This window comes from Cibotium barometz, chromosome 18, assembly GCF_041138505.1.
Source record: "Cibotium barometz isolate CiBa-2024 chromosome 18, ASM4113850v1, whole genome shotgun sequence".
In the NCBI taxonomy this organism is placed as follows: Eukaryota; Viridiplantae; Streptophyta; class Polypodiopsida; order Cyatheales; family Cibotiaceae; genus Cibotium; species Cibotium barometz.
This window is the reverse complement of record NC_141063.1, coordinates 94,164-114,359: the sequence shown is the minus strand read 5'-3', so window position 1 is coordinate 114,359 and position 20,196 is coordinate 94,164. Positions and strand designations below refer to the sequence as shown.

General features: G+C 45.8%; 1 protein-coding gene across 2 annotated transcripts; it reads right to left on the bottom strand.

The window, feature by feature from the left end:
- Nucleotides 1-507: 507 nt before the first annotated feature.
- LOC147628800 (uncharacterized) lies at nt 508-19,924 on the bottom strand. 2 transcript variants are annotated; one of them, XM_086811954.1, is made up of 5 exons: nt 19,688-19,924; nt 19,349-19,616; nt 1,401-1,770; nt 831-1,326; nt 508-629 (listed from the first exon to the last, which is right to left on the bottom strand). In XM_086811954.1, exons 1-5 carry the CDS (start codon nt 19,816-19,818, stop codon nt 551-553), a joined length of 1,344 nt encoding a protein of 447 aa, XP_086668080.1. In that variant the 5' UTR covers nt 19,819-19,924; the 3' UTR covers nt 508-550. The 2 variants fall into 2 exon arrangements, with proteins under 2 accessions (XP_086668080.1, XP_086668081.1); XM_086811955.1 differs by having other exon boundaries at nt 19,349-19,466; nt 19,688-19,918.
- Nucleotides 19,925-20,196: the final 272 nt, after the last annotated feature.

Sequence of the window (20,196 nt, the reverse complement as noted above, 5' to 3'; positions counted from 1 at the left end):
ATCGTATTCTTTTTCTACTTGATTATCCGCTTATTGGGTGGCGACTTGACGCGCGCGCGCGCGAGAGAGAGAGAGAGAGAGAGAGAGAGCATTGGAATCTACAAGGACCTACAAAATAACAAGCATTAGAATCTACAAGAACCTTCCATCACATTTGAGTTGAAAGCATTCCATCACATTGTCACTAGAGCATTGAAAGCATTCAATCTCGCAACTCGACCATCAGGCAGTAGAGACAAACTAAGTACATCCATTTGCTAGAAGTTCGGAAATACACGTTTGCTATTACCAAACTACTCTACACAATCTAATACCATTAAACTACTCCACGCAATCTAATAGAGCCACAAGTAGACAATAAACAGAAAATGATGTCAACCAAACTCATGTGAAAGTTCAGCAAGCTTGCCAATTGCTTTCTTCCCTGCAATGTTTTGGTATTATCAACATTGCTAACATCTAGCACGGAAAAGACTTCTTAAAGTACACAAATAAGGCAACAAGTACTCAATGACAAAGAAATCCACGCCTCCACTTAGCTTTGAAACCTCTAGTATTGCGAGCAAATCTCTAAAGGATCGAAACCTGTCAAGGGCTCTTGGCCCGCACGCATGTACGACACCCTCAAGCTGCAAACAAAAACCACAGGCGTACGAGGCTCGCACACATGACAACCGATGTCTATAAGTGCCCAGCACACAGTCATCAAAACATGTAGATAGAAACAACTCTCAAGGGAAGCCCGAAAACCACACCAAGGTTGATCCAAAATAGGGCTGATCCAAAATAGGGCTGATCCAAAATGGGGCTGATCTATGAGATGACCCTACCTTTCCACTCCCTGGGATTTTTTGAAATCTCTGACAACCTCCCACATGTCATTATCTTGAAGAATTGCCTCATGGTGATTCAAATACTTGACAAGAGTATCTAACATATAGCCATTTGGCCATTCTTTCACGTGTGCGAGGACGGGCAAGACGCTCCTCGCATAATTGACAACCCACACGGGATTGTTTACACTCGTTGCGAGGTTGTAATTGCTCTCCATGTCCGAGGAGAGTCGATAATCGAAGTTTCCACGGACATGGACCCCATAGAGCTTGAGGGGTTCGACTAATGAGGCAACCGGCCCTCCAGAGCTTCCACTCGTTGTACTTGCTCGGAACTTCAACATGTAATCGTTTGCCCCAATTATATCCCCCACACTGCATGACATTCTGTCCTGTACCACAGTGGACTGATTCATAGCTGTCAATAATTGTACGGCCTTTTTGCTATCCACAACGCCGTATTTCAAATCCATCTCGGCAGCCTGGACTGGACCTAGAGCAATAGCAAGAAAAAATTAGACCTAGGGTAACCCAAACCATATTAGTTCCTCGCGAGAGACTACTAACCTGGATAGCTAACACAATAGACTAGCTCGTCACTATCTGTGTCTGGAATGGCACATGTCGGCACATACCACCAATGTTTGTCGTTGGGTTCTATGCGATGGTTCGGCCACACGTCGCCATAGAGATCGCTCCCAACAGTCACTGCTCCAAACAATAGATCGGGCTCAATATTATGGTGACTAGAAGATGTCGGCTTGACAGGTGACAGCTTCGAGTCAAGTTTCTTTTTCTTCACAAGTGGAGACTTTTGCTTTTGAGTCGACATTTTTGGCCACGCCGGCTGCAAATTCCGTGCCAGCACGTGTACGCCTTTTTTCCAAGTTCTCTCCGAACAAAATCGACCAACAAAAACCTCACTGTTGATACGCACCTGAAAAAAAAACATTACATCAAATCAAAAACAAAAAAAGAATTAAATGGTTCACCCTTATATCAAAACGTTGAAGGTAGAAAAATCAGGATTTTTAATTGAAATTAAAACACAAAACTAAAGCAAATAGACTAAAAGGATCTCTCTCTCTCTCTCTCTCTGAAAAGAGGTGGGCTGGTTCCCATTAATTAAACCACAAAACTAAAGCAAACAGACTTAAAGGATTCACTTTGAGCTCTCACGCGATAGGGTGATCTACTTTGCTTCCATGGGCTCCAGCTTTGCCATCACTGATCGAGAGTTATCAGATCCATCACCATATGCATGCTTATCAGAGGAGATCATAGAATACTCTACAGTCAAGGAAGTCTTCCTTACGGCAGACTGCAATGCTCGGACACGAAGTGAGCAGTGCGAGACTTATGATCTCGCGGATCCAGAGTCATTACACGCTACACAGGAGGACACCGGAGGACACCATCCGAGCATTGAAGTCTTCCTTACGGGAGACTTCAATGCTTGGACACGCAGTGAGCAGTGCGAGACTTATGTAGACACGACTGATCCTTTAGCCTACAGCCATCGTCTACTGAGATTGGGTTCATAGCACCGTCTCGTTATTTATAACGGGATAGCACAGTGGCCTGCGTCAGGAGGATTGACATGTATGCCACATGGAGTCGCAGACGAGGGGGGAGCACAGTGGATTACATCTTGGGATCCAGGGAGGCCACTCACTTACTCACCTCTTTCACCGTCTCTCCCATACCCATCGGAGCCAACCACACATAGCTTACATTTTCTCTCACTGCAGATACTACTATATCCCACACACCCACAACACGTACTCCACACCACTATCCATTTCACACACGAGCTAGCCCCCATTTACTCGGCTGAGGTCAAGAAGGACCTCTTGTTACTCCATCCCACTACGCCACTATCCATACTCACCTCCCACATCACTTCAGTCCTCCAGACATCAGCTATTAGCCCCTTTCCACATACTACTCACACAGGCCACACTCGCCCCTGGGACTATGCCTTAGAATCGCTGGTACGATGATGAGTGGAGAGAGCTATATCGACGACTTCGAGCGCAGCGAGCACTTGGGGAGATCACTGAGAGAGGGACAAGGCGACAGATGAAGACAATGATACGACAGAAGACTTAAGGAGGCACATGAGCTTGAGCTCTACCGATTAATCATGAGTATGGATAGTGCCACAGCATGGCACATCCTCCGAGAGCCCCAGCCGAGTACACCTATTGAGGATCCACAGACATAGCATGACTACGTTGAGCGGCTATATGACATACCACGACAGCCTCCTATCCCACATCCACCCGAGCCCCATCCCATGAGCTCTTCCTTCTTCACAGCAGAGATGATCGAGAGAGCCATCCGCCGTCTATAGCATCGACGATCAGCTCACCATATAGGACTAAAGAGTGAGCACCTGATCCACGCAGCCGCCACAATAGCCCCGTTGATCGCACATGTCTTCAACCACTATAGGGAAGGGCTTTCCGGAAAGGACCAGGCACACCATTGTGCCAATTCACGAATCTGGCGACACCCTAGATCTAGGGAACTACAGGACTATCATGATTGGCCATGTAATGGCCAAACTCTACGGGGCAATACTTGAGGCAGACCTCAGCCCATTTGCAGAGGCGGAGGGTCTACAGGCCCCTGGCCAGGCAGGCTTTAGACGAGCATCCATGTCTTCATTCTGTGCTGCCTCATTGATGGGGCGAAAACGCGGAAGAAGAGGCTCTACTGATGCTATGGGCTATCTATGCTCTCTATGAGAGGGAGACGGGGTAAGTTCAATGCCCAGGTGGTGTTTTCTGAGTCCTTGTCTAGCACCATTGGTGTGAAGCAGGGATGCCCGCTCTCTCCGACTCTTTTCGGGTTATACATCGACGAGATCTCTTACTACATCTTACGGGCGAGAGGGACCAGAGTTGATCTCGCAGGTACCCCAGTTTATATTGTGCTATATGCTGATGACATTGTATTGATTTCAAAGTCGCCAGAGGGCTTACAACGCCACCTAGGCGTCTTGGATGAGTTCTGCACACATTGAAAATTGACGGTGAACCTTGAGAAAACCAAGGTCATGATCTTTCACACTTCCCCAGCAGTCAGAGTGCAGCCACATTTATACCAGCAGGAGGAGCGATTGAGGTAGTCACCTCATATGTCTACCTAGGAGTCACCTTTGTCGACCTACCATGGCCCTTCTCCATGCATCAGGTCGCCATTGACAGACTTACTCGAGGTTATGCAGCTCTAGCCATGCTAGAGAAAGAATGCCACCAAGCGCACTTTCAGGAGCCCCATACGAAGGGGTGGCTATTCAACACTTTGGTCACTCCAGCTTTGATGTATGCATCGGCAGTCTGGACACCAGGATTGGCTGATGTTCAGTGGAGACAGGTCGAGAGGCTCCAGATATGTATGATCTCACGCTTATTTCGCAGCAAGCATACAGTGCCACATGATATTGTCCGAGCCAAGCTAGCTGCACCTCCATCCAGATATCCGAGTCTGGATATGACAGATCATGGTACACACATGTTAGAGCATGGTTCAGAGCGCATGGCCTTACATGGAAAGGCTACCACCTTTCCGATACGATCCCCCGACTCACCCTTCATTCATCTCTCACGTCAGGACTTATGGCAACTCTACACTAGACAGACATGGATTACATCCACCCTGGGGGGGAAGATGTCAGACTACAGAGACCAGTTCCTCACGGTGTCAGATGATGGTTTTATCCAACGCCCACGCTACATGGACACATACATGCCTCACAGCTCACGGGTAGCTATCAGCCAGCACAGGGTGGCATTACGGATCGAGACTGGACGAGCTGATGATACCCCTCGGGAGGAGAGAGTTTGCCAGTTTTGCAGAGAGGTTGAGTGCGAGGAGCACTTTATCTGCAGGGACCTTGTTCAGAGAGCAGCCTACTCTCCGAGAGATCATGGATGGTAGAGATCAGCATTAGGTGGGGCGCTTCATACTTGAGATACAAAGTCACAGAGACACTTTTCTGCACCCCCCAAGGCGGCACAGTCGGGAGGACGACAGGCACAGCTCACAAACTTCGTCCTAAGGACCACCCCTCTTCCTTTACACACTGACACTCAGAGAGGAGTGACTCTGCAACAGGCTGAGACACATGGGGCGAGACAATGACCACGAGATGCAGGATGTCGGGCCCCACGACTTCACCGCAGACAGATTCACAAGATCCACGCCACAGACAGTTGCGCTACGGAGGAGCGACGAGCCCAGATGATGGCTGACCCAGCAGCGCTCATACGAGCAGCCTTTGCTCCCGACCCACCCATGTATCACATCTTACACCCCCCCATTAGTACTGGTGGATGGAGCTAGCTAGGTATCTGCATTCTCATGATTGTACTAACATAAGCATATACACCCATAGACATAGAGCTCCATCCCACTCACCAGTGGGTTTTTTCCATTTTCCACTTAGTTATAATGTAGTATCAGTTCAGCTTTATTTGTCTTTTCCGACAGAGGGAAGACACACCACATGTAAATCTGATTTGTCTCATAGGCCGGTTTTGGCCTTTAATAGACGTAAAATCTCTCTCTCTCTCTCTCTCTCTCTCTCTCTCTCTCTCTCTCTCACACACACACACACACACACACAAACGAGATGGGCTGGTTCCCATAAATTGAAACACAAAACTAAAGCAAAAAGACTAAAATGATCTCTCTCTCTCTCTCTCTCTCTCTCTCTCTCTCTCTCTCTCTTTTCCGGTGCACACGTCTCTGTATTACTGAGTATAGAACTCCCGTGAGTGCCAGAGTGGCCTACTTACAGGATATACTATCTGTACAATGAGGCTCATCTCCGAGCTCTAATATGGAGTCATGGTGGATGATAAGATAAGCGCAGAACGAACCAGCGTGGTCGTGAATACCTCCAACGGATGCACCCCCCCACAATCGTAAACTTGTGTTTGGGCTGATTGGGTTGAGTGGACCGCATTAGGTTAATGGCCTCCCCTTGTCTTCTCTAGCGTTTGTCCTCCCGCACATTCGCAATAGCATTCGTGGTCTTTGCGATTTCCATAGTTCATCTCCGGTCTGCGTTAATTCTCGCATTCGCCTTCAAGCATTTACCTTTGCCTTCGAGCATTTACCTTCATCTTTGAGCATTAGTATTCACCCTCGAGCATTCACCCATTGAGGTATTCTTGTATCGCATTCATTTGTGCAATCAAAGCAAATACCATTTCGCTTGCGGAGTGGAGGGGTCTTGGTGGGTTTCGGACCCCATCTGGTGTCGCTTCTCTCTCTATCTTTCTCTCTCCACTCACTTACACATTCACTCTCTCATTCTCTCTCCATATCTATCTCTGTCTCTCAAGGCGTGAGTAACCCTAAGGCTCACCCTATTCATTCATTGTCAAATGCTTGAGTTTGTGTGAAGTACAACTATCCGCAAGGCATTTCAATTCTTCCGCTGCACCTCTTACATTGGTATCAGAGCCTTCTGTGCTTCATTTCTCACATTCTCTTGCAAGACACAGGAAATGCAAACAAAGGGATAAAGACTTGGACTTGCAAGCGTGGCCCCTGCATAGGGCAGCACGTAGAGATTCCTAAGACTTTGTCACTCACTCTCTTTGAGCGGTTGGCAAAGCCGCACGCCAATCTTAGGGAGGTCGATAAAGCAACTTTAGTGTGAGCGCAAGGCCACTAAGTAGTGCACCGACAAGCTGTAAGAGATAGCTTGGGATAAATTTTTTTCTCTCCTTCTTTGGCCAAGCAGCTTATGGTTGTGTGAGAACGGGGGACCGGCATACTGACTCTCCACCCAATCGTGCTAGTTTTTGTCCGCAAAAACCAAAAGTAGGAAGTCATAATGAATAAGCCGTATGCAAATTCAATACATAAAACATTAAGGTTGTGAACAGATAATAATCGTGAGCATAATGTCAGATTAAGATTCAAGAAAACATAATAGCCTTGGCAATAAAAAAGAACTTGAACATGCTAAGATAGCATCTATGATCATAATCATATGCAAATTCATAGCACTGAACCAATACTAGTCAAGCAGTAGAGCCAAGATTAAGGTTCAAGACGAAATTGCAGAATTCTTGCGTAGAAAATATATAAGGTTGTGAAACTACAACCCACACCAATATAGACAATGGTGGCCAATTAAGCTGTCTAGATGATAGAGTGCTAGAAAAAGGCAATCCTCTCAAAAGGAGAGCGACAAGCACTGAACTTAGGACTTTGAAATGACACAGATTATGTCAGGCCCTAGTGTCAAGTCCGTGGGTATGTCATATCCTCTACATGTGTGACCTTAGTAGATAAGGCACCCAGGGTTTGTACCTTATAAGTATTTAGTCATAATCAAAGGTGCATCGATTTCTGTGTCGTGCTGTGTGTGAGAGAGAGAGAGAGTGCTACATACTTATCCACTGCGCTACGCCTTGCTTCCTAGCCGCATGGACGAGCAGACGACGCCATCACGGTAGCCTCGTCAAGGGCTACGCGCTCATACTCAACACGCGCGCCGAATCGCGCGCGACGCGAGCTCATCCACCCGCGGAGTAAATCTGAAGGTAAGAGCCTCAAATGATGTCTGATTTGAGTGTTCTAGTAGTCTATAGAACCGCGACGGAATCAGCTACGCATTGATACTTAGAAAGTTTAGTTTCATGATTTTGAAATTCTGTTGTCCTCTATCACGTTTGTTGCAGAGAGGATTAGGGTTAGGGTTTCAGTTGTAGGAGCTCTTGGGTAGGTGTATCCTAGTGTAGGGATGGTACCCGTTGAGTTTCGTTCGATTCTGACATGATTGGAGGTGTTAGATGCTAACGTGAGCCATCATAGGATAATGGCGATCTCTGATGTACTTAGATGTGATTAGGATGATACATTTTCGAGTGCGTATGTATAGGACGGTCTCAGCCTAACAAGCTCACGAGGTTGCCTCCGTGCACCTACGAGTCACTTGTGTCTTCAGATTGACATTCATGATAATCTAGGGTTATGCGTGTATGCATGAGCAGGTGTGTATACCCCTAAAACATTGGCGCCATTGCCGGGGACACTAGACTCTAAGTAGGAAGGCCTATGTCACTCGAGTGATGGTTAGCTTGCTCTAGTTTTGACTAGAGAGAGCGATTTTTTTGATAGGATCCGAGAGAGGATATCTCGCGATCTAGTGGATAGCCAGGAAGCGTGAGTCTTGCCGAGGGTCCGCGACTAGGTAGTGTTAGTAAGTTAGATTAGTATTGGGAAATGTAATTGGGTTTTAGTTTTTGGTTTGTGTTTAGTGTAGGATTTAGGGTTATGAGTATGGTATCGGAAGAGTTTGGGAAACGCGAGTTAAGCGTAGAGTGATATCCGCTTGCTTGAGCACAAAACCCAACCCTTCGACACAAAACATAGGTCTATAGGTAGGATAGAAACTCTGATTTTGATCTAGAGCATGAAAAAAACGCAAGATTAGCGAGAAATCTGAGAAAAACAAGGGTGGTTGCGAAGAAACGCTAACCGACTCGATAAGGGGTAAAACAAGGGGAATTTCTGGTTTGTTGAGGGATTTGTCTTCCACTTAAATTCTAGATCCATCAGAAATCTTCAAGAATTGAATTTGGCCTCATCTCTGTCAGTTTAGACTTCTATCGCGATAGATGTCTGAGCATACAGAAGAAAAGTCAAACTGAACTTTTGCTGACTTGGCTGGGTTATACATAACATACTTACCTTGTGGCTAAAATTGGGAATCATTTGGACATCCAGGTATCATGCTAAGGCCAATTTAGTAAATTTCAGAAGGTGTTTTTATGGATTTGAGCTCGCAAAAGTAAAAGAGAAGTGTGAAGTGAGTTTTTATGGCTTGAGTGCAAGAGTATAAAGGTATAAGGTCTGTGTAATTCAAGAAAATTGTAAAAAGAGTTAGGGACAACAAGATATACTTCTATCGCGATAGAAGGCTATTTGCTACCTCTTGACATTTTTTGCAATCTTTTGGGTTGGCACCAGGTCAAGAAGGGTTTAAATAGTATACACCCAAAGTTTCATGGTGATTGGATAAGTTTGATGATTACCAATAGCCTTCTGCATCCAATCAGATAGAACACTACTTGGAATTGAGCACAACAGCTACTCCCAAATCTATGACTTCCAACAAGAACCAAAAGAGTCAGTTAGGGATGCATCTAGGAGAATGAAGAGGTATGTGAAGAGATCTCCTTTAGAGGAGCTTCCAACTCAGGCGAGGATCGTCTCAGCAGATTCATTCGTGGGTTGAGAAGTGAAGTACTCAAGAAGAATCTCTTCATAAAGAAGCGCGTCTCCCTAGATGAGGTCACGAAGGAAGCAATTGACTTAGTTGACAATTGCAAAGTCTTTGAAGACGACGCTAACAAGCATGGCGACAGGAAAAGTTCCACTTCAAGTGAAACTTCCACTGTCAAAGCAACCAAGAAGGCAGAGGCAGCTATTGACTATGAGCAGGTCACAGAGGAAGTGCTTCATCGAGTCAACGCCACAGCAGCAGTAATAGTTCCTAAGCCTAAAAGATGTTACACATGTAACGGTGGACCATCTATCAAGGGATTGCCCAACAACACTTCCCCCAAAGATGCCTAAATGGTGTGACATTGAAAAGAAATACACGAATCATACGACCGAGGAGTGCTTCTACAATAAAGGTTATGTCCGAGAGCGACCAATGACTCCAACGGTAGCACTAGCATCGCCTCAACCGAGATATGCACCTGGGCCAGTGCATTACCCAGCAGGAGTGGAGAAACCGATGCCAGTACTAGGAGCGCAACCACCCCTGCCAGGAGGAGGACAAGTTGTTGTGCGTTACGCTTCACCAGCGAACGAGTCACAAGAACAAGCTATAGTGTCAACGTCATATTACGAGGACCCCAGTGGATACAACAGTGCAGGTTACCCTGTCTATGAAGAGGCACCACATCCTGAGACTTGGGTACCAGGAAGTGTAGCCATTCCGGGAACGTCTTCGGCGATAATGGATCGTCTCAGGAGAATGAAGAGGTATGTGAAGAGATGTCCTTTAGAGGAGCTTCCAACTCAGGCGAGGATCGTCTCAGCAGATTCATTCGTGGGTTGAGAAGTGAAGTACTCAAGAAGAATCTCTACATAAAGAAGTGCGTCTCCCTAGATGAGGTCACGAAGGAAGCAATTGACTTAGTTGACAATTGCAAAGTCTTTGAAGAAGACGCTGACAAGAATGGTGACAGGAAAAGTTTCACTTCAAGTGAAACTTCCACTGTCAAAGCAACCAAGAAGGCAGAGGCAACTGTGGACTATGAGCAGCTCACAGAGGAAGTGCTTCGTCGAGTCAACGCTGCAGCAGCAGTAACAGTTCCTAAGCCTAAAAGATGTTACACATGTAATGGTGACCATCTATCGAGGGATTGCCCAACAACACTTCCCCTAAAGATGCCTAAATGGTGTGACATTGAAAAGAAATACACGAATCATACGACCGAGGAGTGCTTCTACAATAAAGGTTATGTCCGAGAGCGACCAATGACTCCAACGGCAGCAGTAGCATGCCTCAACCGAGATATGCACCTGGGCCGGCGCATTACCCAGCAGGAGTGGAGAAACCGATTCCAGTACTAGGAGCGCAACCACCCCTGCCAGGAGAGGGACAAGTTGTTGTGCGTTACGCTTCACCAGCGGACGAGTCACAAGAGCGAGCTATAGTGCCAACGTCATATTACGAGGACCCCAGTGGATACAACAGTGCAGGTTACCCTGTCTATGAAGAGGCACCACATCCTGAGACTTGGTGTCAAATCCCGAGATCTCTCCGAGAAGGAAACCTGCAAAACAGCCATGAAAAAGCAAGACAAAGCAACGAACCAAGGCAAAGCGGAAGAAACATATCTAGGTGCAGGCATACTCGCCACCCAACCATGACACCCGTGAGCGAACCTCACAATCTTGGCCGTCCCCACCTAGCCACGAGCTAGAGCGTCATGCTCTTGTGAGTGCCTTGCCATCGTCCTCATCCGGTGTCCTCTACCACCCAGGGTTGTCCCCCAAGGACGACGGCCTCCTGTGCGATGGTGCTGCTGCTCCACGCGCTTTGCACTCCTGTGCTCCATCTGACAGTGTGTGCCCAACTCGTATCCCTTCCCCCAATAAAAAGAGAAGGAACGCCCAAAAAGCACATGTCCGCCCACAACATATCATACTCTAGCTCGCCAATCTGCCTGCCCCTAGCGTGCACATGACACTTGGGTACCAGGAAGTGTAGCCATTCCGGGAACGTCTTCGGCGACAATGTAAGGGCATTATGCTAAGGACCAGAGGACCGTCATGTTCATAGCGCAAGAAGGAGCTAAGCCTAGACCAACTTACCCTCCCAAACCTTATGCAGGTACTCCAATGCCTAGGGGACCGTGCTCTAAGTGCCAAGGAGACCACTTGATGAAAGATTGTCCAAGAGGAGATATATTGAGAGTCAATGTTTACTGTAATGACTGTGGAATCACACATTTCATTCCTGCGTGTCCAAACCATCCGGACCGAAAAGGAAAGTCAACGTTAAACATGGTTCACAGTATACCATCTCCAGTAGGATCTGAGAATGAGACGATCGTCCCAGTGAAGGTAGTGACAAGAGCACAAGCTAAGAAGAGAGCAGAATAGCCTAAGCCTGATGAGCAAAGAACGGAGGAAGAGAAGACTCACAATTCTAGCGTCAGAACTTCTAGTCGAGACAACCCATGGAAAGAACGTAGAGCGCAGACGAAGGCTAGACGAGAACGTAAACAGAAGGCTTTAGAAGCTGAGCTGGCAGCAGCTCGAGAGCAATTAAAGCAGCATGGATTGGCTGAAACCCTTAAACCAGTTGATGTACCGAGAAGTGCGAGTTCAGAGGGATCCGTCTTGGTAGACAAGGTTTTTGAGGCGCTTGATGCCATATTGCAAGCATTTGAGGCGAGATTAAGGAACAGACAGACCCTAGAACAAAGGTGGTTGACTCACCCCTATCCAGAATGAGAAAAGCAGAGGCTAGAAATGTGTAAGCAGCTTATAGAGACTGCTCAAGCATTGTTGGAGCCTCCACCCATAGATCTAAAGGATAGAGTAGTACAACCAGTGCACAGAGAAGTGAACGATAAAGTCATTATGCCTAGAGAAGAAGAGGTTCGTAGGGAAGAACCCCTGTCTAGGTCGCAAGACCCTAGGGAAGTTCCTAACACAACGGACGAATCATTGATGGAATTCCCACCCTATGTTCCTATTGTTGAAGAGCAGTGGCCAGAAGAGTTATGGACGGCTATCAAAAATGCCCAAGAAAGAGAAGATGACATCAAATCAGCTCCATTCTCTGAAATCGTTTTAGATCGACCGCCAACCGCCAATGGACATTGATATGAGGTCATTCTATGGTGATGTGGGCTCTATAGCCTCCGAAGACAATAGACCAGCATCACTAAGGACTTTGCCACCATACATTGGAGATTATGAGGCAAGGTCAGAGTTAATGAAGGTTCCATCGCAAAGGTTAGGGCAAAAGCATACCAGGTACTAGTGCAACTATGCATTAGAGAACCCTTCCCAGAAGACAAGCTTGAACCTTTAGAGTGGACCCAAATTCTGGCAACCTTGGATGTCTGTGTCAATGAAGTCACACTAACGAAGTTTTGTGATGAGAATGGCTATGACATAATCCCCTATTACATGTTAAGCCCTATTCCTGAGGAGAGTGAAGAAAATCAAGACTCTGACCTGAGCAATAGTGAGGAAATGATGCACAGTCAACCAATACATGAAGTAATTCCTGTATTGGAGCAATATAAGAAGCCACTAGATGAAGAAGTCTATTACGACTCTTACAGACACTTAGAGCCTTCGAATGATGCGGATGACGAGAAGACCGAGTGTCCTATGAGTGAGAGTGATGGAGAGGATGAGAGACATAAGTTTTATGACTTTCCTAACCAGCATCCTAAACGACAGGAGAGAGACCGTCGGAAGCGACGTGATCAAGGTTTAAGTACAAAGTTGAAACCTATGCCCGTATTCAAAAACAAGACACAATTCCTTATGAAGATCAATGCAATTGATTGTGTTAAGGACAAGTTGTCTGGCAGATTTGTGCTTATGATCAAAGATTACGAGCCAAAGTTGAGGACGACGAAGACCAAGAGACCATTGAAAATCATACAAAGCCCTTAGTGGAAAAATTGGACATGTTCGGTGATCCAATTCTCACCAAAGTTGAGAGAAAAAAGAGGCACAATGAGCTCAAGCAGACGCTCAAGAATGTGTGGACTACGAAAGTAGAAGGCAATGATGAGTCTACAGATGAGAGTGGGAAAGGCAAAATTGATGTGTCTTCACACTACTGTAAGTATACCATCCAAGACAGAAGACTAGTAGTCCAACAGCCAATGAGAGAGCCCAAGCAAAACGAATCATATGATGGTCCCGAGAATGCCAAGAAGATAAACTTAGCAGAACCAGGGGAAGATCCCAAACCTGCTTACATCGCCACAAATTTAAGTCAGGAAGAGGAAGACCTCTTGATAAAAACTCTCAAAGAATATAAGGATGTTTTTGCATGGTCGTATAGGGATTTAAAAGGGGTGGATCCTAACATCTGTGAACACACTATCCCTTCAAAAGTCCGATGCTAAGCCAAGTAGACAACGTTCTTATACCTATAATGAGACGTTCGCTAAGAGAATCAAGGAAGAGATAGATAAGCTAAAGGAAGAAAAGTTCATTTATGAGATAGAGCACACTGACTGGGTTTCACCAATTGTAGTGGTTCCCAAGAAAAATGAAAAATTGCGAGTATGTGTGAATCTCAAAAAGGTAAACACTGCAACTATCCGTGACAACTATCCTCTCCCTATCACAGAACATGTGCTAGAGCGTGTAGCGGGCAAGAAGGTCTACAGTTTTCTCAATGGGTTTTCTGGCTACAACCAGTTATCCATAAGGCCGGAGGACCAGTACAAGACAGCTTTTGCTACGGAATGGGGCATTTTCGCGTTTAGAGTAATGCCATTTGGTTTGACCAATGCTCTTGCAACCTTTCAAAGGCTCATGACACATGCATTTAAAGAATACTTGCGCAAATTTTTAGACATATACATGGATGACTTGTGTGTTTATTCTCTTTTGTGGGAAGACCACATAGATCACCTTAGGCAAGTATTTGAGAAGTGCAGGACTTACAAGATTTGTCTTAACCCGGAGAAATGTGTGTTCATGGTTAGACAAGGCAAGATCTTGCACGTCCATTGTGTCTGATAGGGATGCAAAATTCACTTCTGCATTTTGGCGTGCATTGTTTGAGAATTTTAGTACAAAGCTTAATTTTTCTTCTGCATTTCATCCACAGTCCCATGGCCAAACTGAAATTTACAATCAGTTAGCCTTCAATGTCTTGGAAGTCTTATGTTCATGATCAGCAGGCCAAGTGGGAACAGTATCTCCCGCTTGTGCAAGCTATCTTAAATGACTTTTATTCCAGTGCAGTTGGTCGTACTCCTTGCGAGGCAACTTTCGATCGATCGTTCCGGTCTCTGTTGACTCGATCGGTTAGCCGGGTGTCTGATGCTAATGTTGAGAGCTAGCCCTTAGCTGAGGTTGTTGAGAGTGTGAAGTTGCGGCTTAGCAAAGCTCAAGAATCTTATTCAAGGCAGGCTAATAAGCATTGACAAGTCGTCACGATCAATGAAGGGGATTTGGGTTATTCAAGGATTATGAAGCAAAGATTGAAGGAAGTCGGTAAGACGTGTCCTAAGTTGTCTTTCCGCATGTATGAACCGTTTCTGGTCACTGAGAAAATCAATGATGTTGCTATGCGATTGCAATTACCTCATTCATGGTCTACGCATAATGTTTTCCATGTCTCGTGGCTTAAGTTGTTTTAGGGTGATCCACCAACGGCCATTCTTGAGGAGGACGAACCCGAGATTGTTGATGAGGCTAAAGAGATGGAGCCGCAGCAGATCTTACTTCATCGTTTCAGCATGGTTCCAAGAAGAAGCAACACCAATATTTCCTGAAGTTCAAAGATCGGGGCACCCACGATGCCAATCAAATTAGGCATCAGTCAGTTAGAGCTCCGGTTTATGGGTCTTTCCGGCACCTGACTTAATAAATGAGTTAAAGTCACTTGTAACCTTAAAAGTGACTTTAATAATTTATTAAGCCACCCACACTCTAGAAATGGTGGGGTCTAGAGCATTATATATAGGCAGGTACCCCTAGCGATTAGGGGATCATCGGGCACTGTGTGCATGCGCCAGCACTTCCATGCCCTAGCGCCCCCCTTTCTAGCAAGAATCCCAACATTTTGGATTGCTTGCGTTTTGGGGCTGCTTGCACTTGCGTTTTCGTGCAGGTTGCATTTTGGGCTAGCGTTTGGAGCGCTTGCGATTGGGGGCTGATCCGCTGGAGCGGGCCGTGTTAGGTCGACAGACTCTTCCCTCTTTCCAGCCTTTGTCCTCCTGCGCATTCGCAATTGCAGTCGCGGTCTTTGTGTTTTCTAGAGTTCGTCTCCGGTTGCGTTAATTCTCGCATTCGCATTTGCCTTCGACATTGACGGCATTCAATATTCACCAATTGAGGTATTCTTATATCGCATTCATTGTGCAATCAAAGCAAATACCACTTCGTTTGCGGAATGGGGGGGGCTTCGAGTGTCGCTCTCTCTCTCTCTCTCTCCCCCCCCCTCCCACACTCACTTGCACATTCTCTCCACAATTCATCTACATTCTCTCTCTATCACTCCCACTCTCATTGTGTCAAGTGTATGCTCGCTTGAGTTTGTGCGAAGTACAACTATCCTCAAGGCAATTCAAATCTTCCACTGCACCTTACAACCGAGTATATAGAGAAGTAATATATAGGCACTGCACCTTGCATACAAGAGAAACTAGTAGGGGTATGCGGTCGATGAAGAGTAGCCTCCAAATCGGTTGGATCAATATGTATGTACCTTACTTGAGGTAAGGTACGTGGATAAGGTACGGTTCCGTTTGTACTGTACGGATCCACACGCGATCAAAACTCAAGCGTGATTTCACAAGTGGAGGGTCGAACAGCCTTACTAGGCCCCTTAGAAAGCCACACACCTCTTTTAGAATACCTTAGCTAAAGATTATAGAGATCTGCGTATTCATAGAGACATGCGTTTTGCTAAGTGCTCAAAGAGAATCAGAGCTTTAGTCACAGTCTCTCTCTCTCTCTCTCTCTCTCTCTCTCTCTCTCTCTCTCTCTCTCTCTTCTCTTTTGTAGTACGTTTGTGCGCAACCTTCATCATATTGCGCTCAACCAATCCAGCCTGGGCACTCTACACCAATGTCACTGAGGTTGTCAATAAAGGTTAAACATGAAGCATGACGTAAGCATCATATGGTTAAACTTCATTTCTGGCTGAAAACTTTCATAATTTCTATTGCTTTTACAAATGGTATGTACCTAACGCGTACCTTAAAAGTTTAACAGTACACATATACGTACCTTACGTTTGGATTACATATCGTACACTGCGTATGGTTCCACCTTGACTTAAACTCATCCTCTGATACAGAAAGCTTAAGGTGTGCATGATCCAAAGAGGTAATCCAAGTAAGAGGATATCCTGGGAATGAACCTTGAATATCATGTCCATCCAATCTAAAAGTATCTCCTACTCTATACCCAATAAAGTGTTGGATAGGTGTCATCTCTAGATGGTGTCACGCTAGTGGCACACTCTTTAGCCTCTAGGCATTTTTGGGATTTATAGCATTCATTTCCATTTTTTCCTATTTACACATTTTTGGGTGGAGGAAAGGGTGGAGGAACTTTTCAAGAGATCCGTTCATCTTCTGCCTATATATATGAGGCATTGTAGTTCATTTCTATTGAAGTTGGCTAGTGGTTCATTGATGAGTTCTTGAGTACATTGTCTCTTCTCTCATCTCTTCTTTCTCACATGGTATCAGAGCAAGGTGGTGGCGCACATAGAGCCTCCTTATCCTTCTTCCTCTCTACCTCTAGTCCTCTTCAACAACCCCGCTTTCAATGGCGTTTTTCATTTTTTGATTTTCTGCTAAACGAATGCGTTTTTGAGGATTGTGCCCGCGAGACCTACTGGAATCATCGTGGTCTACAACTTAGCAGAAGAAAGTTTTCGCAAATACCTCACCGTTTTTGAGTTATTCTTCGCAGACTGCCTGCATGCAGAATTTCTGCTTGCGTTTTTTGCAGAAGCCCTTACTCATCATCCTTGCACTCATTTAATGATGCAAAAGGCTTCAAACCAGCCCCTTACCATCCTCTACAAGTGTGTTTTTAAAGCACTTCAATCCGAGTGCTACAACTCTACTTGCGGTGAAAACATTGCCAACTAGTTTTCCCTACATGCGGTAGCGTTTTTTTTGGAGGCTTCTTGTGGAGAGATTTGTAGCCATTTCTTGGCTGCGTTTTCATCATCAACTTCAGCCCTCTTCATGGTGTTTTGAGGTATATATTCATCCTCTTTTCTACACCTTTCTACTGGTTGAAAATTCCACTTTGCTACATACTTTGTGTTTGCGTTTTTGTGGACAATGAACTCCTCCATACTCCTTCTACCTAAGGCTACATTCTCAGCCCTCTTTTGGTGGTTTCTACGGAGTCTATTGGTTCATATATCGGCTGCGTTTTGTGGCTGCGTTTTCGCACTATCTTTGTGCATATTTTGGAGATACTTCCTTGGTGGACAGCCCATCTATTGGCTGCGTTTTTGGAGGTACGACACTTCTTCCCTTGTGTTTTCCCACTCTCCTCTCCCTATGGGATCTCGGAAGTCCTCTACTCCAAAAGACAAAGGCAAACTTGAAGATACTATGGATCCTACATCTCCTACGATAGTTGGACTGGCAACTACTACAACGGAAGTTGGTGCAATTCCTTCTTCGGTAGGTGCTTCTACTTTCTCTTTTCCGTCATATCCATTACCTTCTACGGATCCTTTCTCTCTTTCTTCTTTGTCCTTTATGCCTTCCTATCCACATACTTCTATGCCCTCTATGGTATATCCCCCTACAACATCTATGCCTTTTATGGCAACTTCATCTACTATGATTCCTCCTTCTACTACTTCCACTACTACTCCTCTCCCTTTAAGAATGCTTGGCAAGTCAGCATCCAAAGTGACAGACCCTTTTCTGCAGTGGGAAATGGAGGCAGAGGCAGAGGTGCTTGGAGAGGCCGGAGGATCTACGCATGAGGATGAGCATATGCAGGACGATTGGGACAATATTCATGATCAGCAGGGCACCACTACAGATTGGGAGGCGGGGGCCTCTTTTCCTCCTACCCAGGCATGAGGCATGAGCCACGACTCATTGCTCATTGGTTTTAACTTTTTGTTTCCTTTGAGTCTTGACTCTTGAAGCTTTACCCCCTTTTTGTATTGCCCCACGGCCCACCACATGAGTGATTGAGCCTTGACCTAGTGACTTGCAGTTTTTGTTTTGCACTCTAGTCTCTAGCCTCTACATATCTTTTCATAGCAGCTTCGCTACCCTTGTAAGCCACAATAATGATCTATTATCTTGTTGCTCCAAGCCTCCAAACTTTTGTGTGCACTGTGGAGTGTGGACTCTATTGAATATTCAACTTTAAGTTATTGATCTTTCTATGCAGAATATGAATAGTGTGTTTGCAACCGGTTATCGCGCGTAAGTCTTGACTCTTAAGCCCTATTCTATGATTGAAAAGCATGCCTAAACAGGATTCTACTTGGACTAATGGGTGTACCAGGCTCTCTACTACCATATAGGTTAAATCCAGCCTAATTTATGCATATTTTAGGTTTAGCGTTCCGGCCCCCGTTCCCGTTCCGCCTTTCCGGGCCCCCCGTTCCATTTCCCGTTCCGGAGCCCCCCCTTCCCGTTCCGTGTTTCTATGCTCCAGATACGCATTGGCAGGTTATCCCAAGCGTGGGATACAATCACCGATGATTTCTTTGAGTGTTTCAACTTTCTCAATGAGACCCTCAAACGAGTCAAACTCGACTACAACAAGATTGAATGTACTTCCTCGAGGGCTGCGGCCAAGGACATATGAAGCGGGCATGCCATTCTCGAAGTCGGGGACAGGGAAGGGATTTAGGCTCCTCCAACAATCACGCCTTCTCAAAGACACCAAGTTTTGGATCGCAGAGGAGCTCCGTCGCAAGTCTCGTGAGACAAGCTCACTCCACTACAATTGAATCATAGAGGAGTTTTGCTCTTCCAAGCTTTCTACTATCCATGGGCTTTTAGTTTTTAGTTTCCCTTTGTAATCCTACGCTTGTACCAGTCGAGTCGCTAGGGCCTACTTAGTCATACAAACTTTCAGGGCGTTGTCCCAATGTAACAACCATTCCCTCTCCATCGTGAGAGAAGACTATCTTTTGTACGCATCTCTCTCTCTCTCTCTCTCTCTCTCTCTCTCTCTCTCAAATATTCACAGTGCCAAAACAATAAAGGCATACTAGTTAAAGCAAGTGGCAGGGCAGTGGCTCTTACATCTGTGTCTGACGCTCCCAAAGCATGACCGGCGGATGCAAACGAAACCACATGGGAGCCATCCCATGGCTGGGAAAGCTGATCTACTTCATTAGCAAAGCTTTGCAAAGTCCCGTCACTGGCACAAAGCGCAGAGCGTGCCACAGGAGGTGATAAGGCAAACGCAGATGCACGTCCACCACTTGACCTCAACGCAAAAATTTTTGTGCCTGTGAACACTTGCCGATTCTCGTCCAGCACCTTCTCCTCGTAGATGTCCGGGATAGAACTGAAACAAGCCTTCTTAATACACACACGCGCAAGCGCACACTCACACAGGCAAATTTACAAAGATCTTACGTGAAGGACGACAGCATCCTATCGTCGTTGAACGCCCACAGCTTCTTGAAATCTTCTATATCGTAGGTCCAAAGGCCCTGCTTTCTAATCAACCGCTCGTTGGGCACACACTCCCCAATCCAATTCGCCATGTTTGCAAGAACGCGCCTGCTTCTTCTTCGCTACTGCTCTTCGCGCTTGGGGGTAATTCAAACAGGAGCTTTTGAAATAGGTTACCCATGCCCGGCTATAAACAAAAAAAAGTTGCTCGTTGCCTACGTGAGGTTTTGATTTCTTTTTTTAACTGTAAATTTATAAAGAAAGAGGGGTTGTTTTATCAATGTATGAAATATGTGTCGAGGGAGTTTGTAATTAGCCCCGGATTGCACGTGATAAACAAGATATTCCTAGGTGCACCCTCCAAGAGCAAAATAGTGGATGAGGGCGTGATAAACAAGATATTCCTAGGTGCACCCTCCAAGAGCAAAATAGTGGATGAGGGCGAAGAAGTTGATGAGCACATCAGAAAG